Below are 9192 nucleotides of genomic sequence, written 5' to 3'. Positions count from 1 at the left end.
TTTAAAATTTTTGTTGAGGAATCACTATTCTGTACATTAAAAAAGAGCACTGCAAGTGAAGTTTTAACGGAATGCTTCTTCAGGGTTGGGCTAATAGCAACATATTCATAATCTTTTAGTTGGCAAATTGATACATTCATACATTACGAAAAATATTTCTAAATACTAATAGATTACAATAATCCAAACATCTAAGAAGAATTAGAATAAGGCAGACTCCAATGAAAAGCAGCACATGTCCTGATCAGGCAGTGAAACCATCAAGAGCAAGCAATTCACCACATGTTGTCATATGTAATGGCTTTGACAAATGCAGCCTCTGCGTTGATGACAGGAGCTGAGAAACTTTCTTCATTGTTGGACGACACTGCGAACTGGGATTCAAGGATGCAAATGCGATCTTCACCAGAGAGACCACCTCCCCTGCTTCTTGTTTTGTGGGTGGGGAGATGCGCTGGTCCAGAACTTTCGAAATTGGCATTTCAGGGGCAGGTGATGCAGATGAGGACGAAGATGATGCCCCGGATGATAAAGATGATAAAACATCTCCTGGATGGCTTCCCATAATTATTTCCAGTGTGACAACTCCAAAGCTATAAACATCGGACTTTTCGTTCACTTCCATTGTATATGCAAGCTCTGCTCAGAAAAAGCACATAGAAGAAATTGTATCATGCATCAATTGTGCACACGTATAATAAGAGACTCAGATTGAAGTGTTCAAAACATTGCTTTGCAGAAAAAGGAAGTGAGGAAGTCACAATTTCCCAATCAAATTAATAATTGATTGAAACACAACCTACAAATTCGAGGAAATTTGGTTCTTTTTCAGAACTAAAAAAGATAGCTTAATAGAAGCTGGACGGTGAAGAAAAAAAAGAATTAAATAAGAAAATTTTCCATCATCATTCACATAAAAAATATCTAATAGTTTTATTTTCTAAATCAAAGAAATCCAATGTGTTTATGTTACCGCTCCTAATGATAAAAATGAAGCATTGGTATAAAAACAAAAGCTTAAAAGTGCTAAATACAGAGAACAGGGAATCACAATATTACCTGGTGCCATGTAACCATATGTGCCTGCAGCGGTAGTCCAATTAGTTGAGTCTGGATTTAAAAACTTAGCAGTGCCAAAGTCTGAAACACAGGCCTCATATTCAGAATCCAACAAAATGTTCTTGCTTGAGATGTCACGATGTACAATCGGTGGCAAGCAATCGTGGTGCATGTAAGACAAGGCATGAGCTAAGCCTTTAACAATATTCACCCTTTTACTCCACCCCAACTCTTTAGCTTCTTCCTCTTTGCTCAATATTGCGGCCAAGCTACATCTTTCAAGATACTCATACACCAAAAATGAGTGTCGTTTATGTGCACAGAAACCATAGAGCTTCACAATATTCCGATGTCTTATCTCACTAAGTGCCCTTACTTCATTCAAGAACTCCTTCTGAAATTCTATCTCGCCATCCCATAGCAGATGGAGTTTCTTCACGGCCACTACGTCTCCAGATGACAAATTCACTCTGTAGACGCTTCCATGTCCTCCCTTCCCAATGCAATATGTGGAATCAAAATCTTCTGTTGCCCTTATGATTTCCTCATACATTGATTTTCCATCAAAATTTAAAACCGAAAAGGAAATTTCTCCATGCATGTGGTTTTGTTTAGTATCTTGATGCTTCTTCTTTCTTTGCACTATTACAAAAACAATTGTAAAGAGTGCAGATAGAAGTACAAATACTGCTAGAACAGATAATATGACCTTGTGGTCCTTTTTTGAGCCATGTGCATTGCAAGGTGGCAACAAAGCTCCAACTTTTCCACACAATCGTTTGTTCTCTTTCAATCTTTCTGACGGAGCTTCTCGAAATGCACTAATGTTGGGAAGGGGACCTTCCAAGTGATTGTAGGATATGTCAACGTACGACAAGCCGTGCATCTCTTCGAAACTTGATGGTATGGAACCCGAAAGATTGTTGTGGGAAAGATTGAGTGTCATCAAACTCTCCATATTGCTTATTGCTGATGGTATGCTACCTTCAAGAGAGTTATAACTTAAATCCAGTTCATTCAATTGAACTAACTTCCCCAACTGAAGTGGAATTGCTTGAGATAACTTGTTGTTGCTCAAATTCAGACGGTATAATTTGAGCAAGTCACCTAGAATGCTGGGAATTGAGTCACTGAATTTATTTGTTGACAAGTCAAGTTAATCAAGATCAGTCAATGATCCGAATTCAGAGGGTATACGACCTGAAAGTTGATTACCATTCAACATCAACCTCTCCAAAAAAAGTCAGTCTCCCGAGTCCTCTTGGAATCAACCCAACTAAATGATTCAAAGAGAGATCTAGCTCATGAATTTGGGTTGCATTGCCTATCTCAGGTGGGATGCTCCCAGTAAGGTTGTTTCCGCAAGCCGTAGGGTTGTCAACTTTGGGCATTTTTGCCAATTGTGTGAGATTTCTCCATACAACACATCCATAAAATCAAGATTCGGATAAACACCAAACGCTTCAGATATATTGCCTGTAAATTGGTTATGGTCAAGACGGACTCTGAATAAGCTCGTGCAGTTTTTTAAGCTTCTGGGGATTAAACCAGTCAAATAGTTTCTGAATACAGAAAAGTTTGTGAGTTTTCCACCTTAGCAAATATTTTGGGGCAGATGACCAGAAAATTGGTTGTTTCTCAACTGCAAATTAGTCAACATCTTGAGATTCTCCATCTCTTGGGGGATGGGTCCGGAAAGGTGGTTATCAGCTAGGTAGAAGGATTCCAAGTTGCGCAAATCACCGATTGAAGCAGGAATTGAACCATTGAGTTGATTCTTGCCCAAGTCTAGATTTACAAGAGATTTCAAGTTCCACATCTCCTTGGGAATCAAACCAGAAAATTTATTGTTGTACATATACAAACCATTTAGCTTTATTAAGTTACCAATATTTGGAGGGATGAGACCTCTCAAATTGTTGTTGGATAACCACAGTTCTACAAGAGATTTCAAGTTCCCTATCTCCTTGGGAATCAAACCAGAAAGGTTATTGTCATCCAAGCACAAAATGTTTAACTTTATTAAGTTACCAATATTTGGAGGAATTTCCCCCAACAAATGATTTACAAAGAGACCAAGATATGTAAGATTTCTCAAGAGATTGATTTCTGGTGGGATTCTCCCAGACAACTCATTTACAGAGAGATCGACATAGTGGAGTTTGGAGAGGTTACTGATTTGAGGTGGGATGGCATCAAAGAGTTCGTTCAAGCTAAGGTTAAGATATTCAAGATTAGGGAAGGACAAGAATGAAAATTCATGTCGCATACCTTGAATACCCCTATTGGAAAGGTCTATCCCATTGACACTTCCAGCTGCGTTGCATGAAACACCAGTCCAAGTGCATGGGCCTGTTTTTTGTTTTGGATTGCTACTGGAAGAATTGGTAGCATTATGAGTGGGAGGGTCATACCAGGTGAGAGAATTGAGGGCTTTATTTGGAAATAAGCTGGCTTTCCATTTGAGAAGAGCCTTTGCTTCAGTATGAGAAGTTGAAGTAACAGAAGGAAAAGCAACCCAATTTGGTGATGAAACAAACAAGAAGATGACAAGGCAATAAGGCAAGAAGGATAGTTTAGCGGAAGTTAAAGATGTCATGGTTATTGTTTGTGCGGTATACAAATATTGTAAGGGTTGTGCCTTACTAGTTATATATAGTGTGGGTTAGTCTTTGAGGTTTAGTTGAGCATTGAAAAGTCTTTCAGATCTCATCTATAATCAGTTTTCTTTTGAGTCAAGAACTCATCACTAGCTATATCTTGACTAAGGCTTGGAACATTATTATTAATATTTATTATTTATTCTTGGTGCATGGCTATTCTCAGTTGCCTTAGGCGACTCAGAAATCAAACTCACGTGCCTTTCACGTAGCTTTACCCCTTTAGTAGCATTAATGGTCCATTTTCAACTTCTTCTTTTTTCCCTCTTTAATCTCTCACCAAACGTTCAAATAATGTGGTCCATGAAACTTATATATTTGTTGTCTTTATCACTTGACTTGGCAGCTACTGAAAGTTTGAGAGTCTTTAAAATGAGAGTGTTTATCGGTTTTAGGTAAGAATTGAAAAGATAACTTATTAAAGGAGCCATTCAACTCAATGCACATGACTTGGAAAACTAATTCGATTTTGTCTATTTTTCAATATGCACAACTTTTTCATAGACTTTTCTCTAATCAAGGTTCCTTGACTTTGATTTTTTTGGGAGAAAAATATATTGGAATTACTGAAATGAAATTGATTGAAAGTGAGAGGTTACTATTTGTGTGACATAAGAGTTCAGAAGTGTCCCACCTGTATATTTGCCACTGCACTATGTCACATGGTATTGTATGTAACAGCTTCAACAAATGCAGCCTCCAGATAGAAAGGTACTGAGAAGGGTTTTTATCATGAATGGTCCTTGAATTTTTCAAAAGTCCTCATTTGAATTCTCAAACTTTTCAATCAATTAATGTGATCCTTAACCCTATATTTGGATGAAGAAATTGAAACCCTAAAAAACAAAGGAAAAAAATATTACATATGTTGCTCAACAAGGCTGTGTACTCTCCTTGACGAAACCTAAATGTGAAACCTTAAATGAAAAGCAGATGATTTTGTTGAGCAAAATTTGAGTTCTAGGACTAATTGAGCTATATTTTGGTGGAATAAGTTGGTCAAGTGATGATATGTGACCAGTTTTAACAAAGTTTTGTTGGAATGCAACAACAAAGACCAAATTGATGTGACACCAAAATATAAAGGACCTATTGATTAATTTGAACGTTCGAGGACTAAAATGTGAACTTTTAAAACAGCGTACCAGTAATACAACCGGTGGTGAGAAACTTGTTTCATTGTTTGACAAGATTGTGGATTGACATTCATGCCAACATATTATCATCACAACAAGTGAGAAATGTTCCCCTGCTTCTTGATGCCAAAGCAAATGTTCTTGCTTGATATGTTCCCGCTGAACAATTTATTCCAACTCCCTATTCCATTTGTTTGGCTGGTCATCTTCAAATCCAAAGCTGATCACGAGCCTTCAACTGAAAATCACAACCTATCGCAAATGTTGATTAATTGTCCTCTAAGTTATGATTTTGTTGTATTTTAAGTGTACGTTCAATATTTTATTTTATTTTTTTTACTTTTCTTTACATTAAAACAGAGCACTGCCAGTGAAGTTTAACTGAATGCTTGACAGGGTTGAGCTAATAGCAACATATTCATATTGTTTTAGGTGGCAAAACATGCATACAATACGAAAAACATTTATAAATACCAATAACCCTTATTAAAGCGTGAGCCAAAAGACAGAAGTGGGCATGAAATTTATATATACTAAAGCTCAATCCAACTAGACATTGTTTCTAAGCACAGTGTAATGACGAAAATGCCCCCCGTTTATCCCTTTTATTTTCCAACAGGACAGTAAAATGGGCATTGAAAAGTCTTTCGGATCTCATCTATAATCAGTTTTCTTTTGAGTAAAGGTCAAAGCCAATCCCTTCTAACAAACAGCCCTTTAAGTATATTATATTTGAAAGGAGTGTAACCGTACGACTATACTATTTATTTAAAAAAATTAAAAGAAAATACCCTTCTAGTTGGGCATTAGTTATACTTTGTAGATATTAATTTGCTAGTTTCGATATCTTCAAAGCAGATATTGAGACAGAAATTTTATAGAAAATCAATTTGAGAGTTCAATTTTTTTCTTCTTCTTTTTGTATGGGAATGTTTGCCTCTCGAGTACTAATAAATTATGTTACTACACACATTATTTGTTATAGAGAATTACATGTTGAGTTGGAGTGTTCTTGGTAATTGCGTATGTTCACCCGTTTTATATTTGTTCCTGTGATGGTAGGGTAAAGTTCCCCATTGTCTCGAAAACCATTGACTGGTCAACAAGTCAACTTTCTTTTGTGTGCGAGCGTGCCACTGCTAGCAATGAAAATCCTAGCAGACTTCTTAAAAATAGATAACTTGCGCCCTAAATTACTGATTTCTAAACAAGCGATTGTGAATTTGGGTGAGAATTATCTCCCAAGTAAGTTCTTTTCTTACCTCAGACTGGTGAGGACTTCACAATTTTTCACAGTATAAAACTGGTAGTTCTGCCCAGAATAAATGATAAGAAAGTGAACTGTTTTAGGCTTTGCCTTTTACAAAGCTCAAAAAAGGGAGACCAACTCTAAAAAGACAAAAAGAGCACCGGACTTCAATTTATGCCTAGACAAATACTTCTGATCCAGGCTAAACTGGGTATGTCTGTGCTGGATTGGACTATCAACACCTTCAACTGTCAAGTTTCAGCTATAAATCGATACCAACGTTCGAGTGTGGCAGAGCTTTAATCTATTTCAAGCCCTGGAAGGCTTTTTGAATGGGCAGAATTGGAACCTCTTCAGTCTGGAAGGGGTAGAAGTGACTGGACTTGATGACTATTGAGCTGGAACTGCACTGTAGTACATGTTCTGCTTGATCAGGGTTCTCCATAAATTTGTTGAGGTTTTCATATTTGTAAAACTCGAACTTTGCTAAATTTGGCTTATGCTAAACCAAATTTGTAACGAGAGAAATCTCGCTTTGAATGACTATTTCTCTAAAACTGAATTGAAGTTTAGAGATTCTGGATTATAGCTGACTTGTTTCTTGTGGCTCAATGAGCTTTTGGTTACTTCAATGTTTTGAAGGCTTTTGAGATCAAGTGATCATTTTGAGTTTTTGTTTTTGACTGATTTTTGGCTGTCCTTTGATTAGTTCACCTCCTCTCATTTTTATAGGAAATGCTAGAGTGGGATTTCTAATCTTTTAATAATGGGCGGCATATTTTCTAAAACCAAGATCTTTTATTTTAAATGTCAAAGAAAAAAGGGATTTTTATCTACTCTGTCAAAGAACTATCAATAGTCAGTTCTTATGGTAATTACTCTCCTGTTTTTCTTTGAAAGAGCACCTACTCTCCTTTTTTTTACTTTTAACTGCTCTTTGTAAGAGTTCAATCTGCCGTGATGTCTTCAATTTGATGTCCCAGATGAACAACTCCTATATTCAGAAAAATTCTGCTCCAAAGCAGGTGTCATTTCTAAGGGATAAGCAGGCTATATTGTCTAAAGAGATAAGTAGCGAGAAGGGAGTTTCCAAGGGATAAGTAGTTTTATTTATGCTCCTGTCCAGAACACACTCTATAAATACACATTTAGGAAGTTTGTAAAAGTACTGGTCATGTATGGCCTAGTTGAAATTGCTGATGTTTTAAAGTGGGAACCTAGTAAAAAACATTAGCACCCGAATTTATCTTTGAAATTAAATAATGCTCTTGTATAATTGGATGGGGATACAACTGATGCTCAACGAGAAATTACAGTCAGCCGCTAACGAAAAAGTCAAGTGGAAAACAACCAAATTTTCAAAGCATTCTATTATAATGACAATTTACTCTCAACAAGCATCCTCACCTGCAGTATAACTCAAGTGTAATATATGGACAACATATATTTGGTGAAGTGGGAGCAAGAGCAGAACTACTCCAAGGGCTACAATGTGTTGTAGTCAAGGGAGGTTTTGGGGATAAAAACAAAAATCAAACATATATATCTAACATGTGTTTACACCATAATCGACCAAGCACATTCGGCACCAAGTAAACAGGCACATGCGCCAATTGCCCAAGAAAAGACACTTGGGTGATCCTTAAAATACTAATGACGTCATTATCTTCTTAACCTGCCGAAGGGATACCTCGCTTCGGAGCAATAGTCGCCTACAGAAACGACTGCCAATGCTCTCAAACTACAGAACCTAGAACTGCAGACACATGTCACCACCACAACAATTTGCACAAAGTCCCACATTGAAACTTTGTAAAAAAAGGTAACTACTTTTTACCTTTACTGTTACTCTGCCAAAATTATAACGCATCCCATACTTGCTGACTTAAGCATCGGAGAGCCTTCGACAACTACCACACCAGTATCTGAAGCTTGATAATTGCTTCTTCCCTATTTCTTCTGCAGGATCTCTCCTTGCTGAAGGTCCACAACTCTCTTGTCCTGCTGAAGAAGTAACACTTTTACACCTAAGTTGATCTCCGATTTTGGGCATCAACAACATGTTTTATAAATAACCTAGTAGTACTAACCTATTAAAGTCCAAAAAAGTCTTATTTTCATTTTCATTTTCATTTTGATAACATGTGTTTTTTGATTGCATTTAATACGTATTTGTTTAAGTTAAAGCTTATTGGAAATTAACATTTACCCATGCACTCAAGGTCTCCAAGTTCGATTTCCCCTTCACCAAATATCGCTTATAAAAAAAGAAAAAAACTTATTGGAAATTAGTCAATGGAATTATGAACTAGCGTGTTTCTAAATTTTTGAAAAAAAAAATAATAATAGTCTAAACTACAAGAAGGTGGAGGGTTGGAACCAGAGACCACTGATTTGCAAGTCAAGACCCTTGTCCACTTGGCTAGACCCCGTTGGCGAACTAGCGTGGTTTATATGATTTAAATTTTAAGCTAATTAATAACTTTAGCTAGCCCACCCGTTAAAAAATTTCTAATTCCGTCCTTGCGTGGGAGCATGTATGGTTGTTTGATCCGACACGTGAATAGTCAACTCTGCTACCATAAAAGAAGTTGGAATTTCACCTGAAACCAAGCAGGTGTTGCGCATTAACATTAAACTAAGGGTTATTTATTGATATACCCCCTGAAAGTGTATTTGAGTCTCATTTTTCCCCCTTAAACTTATTTTGTCTCACTTTACCCCATTTTTCATAAAATATTAAATTAAATATTCAATATTCAATTTTAAAACTTAAAATCCATACAATCCAATGTCCTGGAATATTATTTTGAGGTCAACACCGCACAAAAAACCCCTACAATCCAATGTACTAGAATATTATTTTTTTTAATTCCTAACGAAGATATTTAGTGCTAATTGCTATAAGCCAAAGTGGAAGCTTGAATCACATTGCCGACGTACAAAAGTAAAAATGGCTAATGCAATGCCAAAATATTCATTGAATGAAGCTGATCAGCAGCCGGACAAAATACAAAAACTAAGGGCTCACCTCCACTAAATATCTTCGTTAGGAATTAAAAAAATAATATTATAGTACATTGGATTG

General features: G+C 36.5%; 2 protein-coding genes across 2 annotated transcripts; both read right to left on the bottom strand.

Moving 5' to 3' along the window:
• Positions 1-244: 244 nt before the first annotated feature.
• On the bottom strand, positions 245-2450 carry LOC117621676 (MDIS1-interacting receptor like kinase 2-like). The gene is made up of 3 exons (XM_034352236.1): positions 2275-2450; positions 1060-2189; positions 245-639 (listed from the first exon to the last, which is right to left on the bottom strand). The coding sequence occupies exons 1-3, from the start codon at positions 2448-2450 to the stop codon at positions 245-247; spliced, it is 1701 nt and encodes a 566-aa protein (XP_034208127.1).
• A 203-nt stretch (positions 2451-2653) lies between these two features.
• On the bottom strand, positions 2654-3658 carry LOC117621675 (probable leucine-rich repeat receptor-like protein kinase At1g35710). Its single transcript, XM_034352235.1, has one exon. It carries the CDS (start codon positions 3656-3658, stop codon positions 2654-2656), a length of 1005 nt encoding a protein of 334 aa, XP_034208126.1.
• Positions 3659-9192: the final 5534 nt, after the last annotated feature.

This window comes from Prunus dulcis, chromosome 3 (genome assembly GCF_902201215.1).
Source record: "Prunus dulcis chromosome 3, ALMONDv2, whole genome shotgun sequence".
NCBI lineage: Eukaryota > Viridiplantae > Streptophyta > Magnoliopsida > Rosales > Rosaceae > Prunus > Prunus dulcis.
This window is presented reverse-complemented; position numbering and strand designations above follow the sequence as displayed.

Coding starts and splice junctions, on each gene's coding strand:
- LOC117621676 (XM_034352236.1), bottom strand. CDS start 2,450: ATGCCCAAAGTTGACAACCCTACGGCTTGCGGAAACAACCTTACTGGG. Junction 2,190..2,274: donor GGAGAGGTTGATGTTGAATG/GTAATCAACTTT, acceptor AAATAAATTCAG/TGACTCAATTCCCAGCATTC. Junction 640..1,059: donor ATATGGTTACATGGCACCAG/GTAATATTGTGA, acceptor TTTTCTGAGCAG/AGCTTGCATATACAATGGAA.
- LOC117621675 (XM_034352235.1), bottom strand. CDS start 3,658: ATGACATCTTTAACTTCCGCTAAACTATCCTTCTTGCCTTATTGCCTT.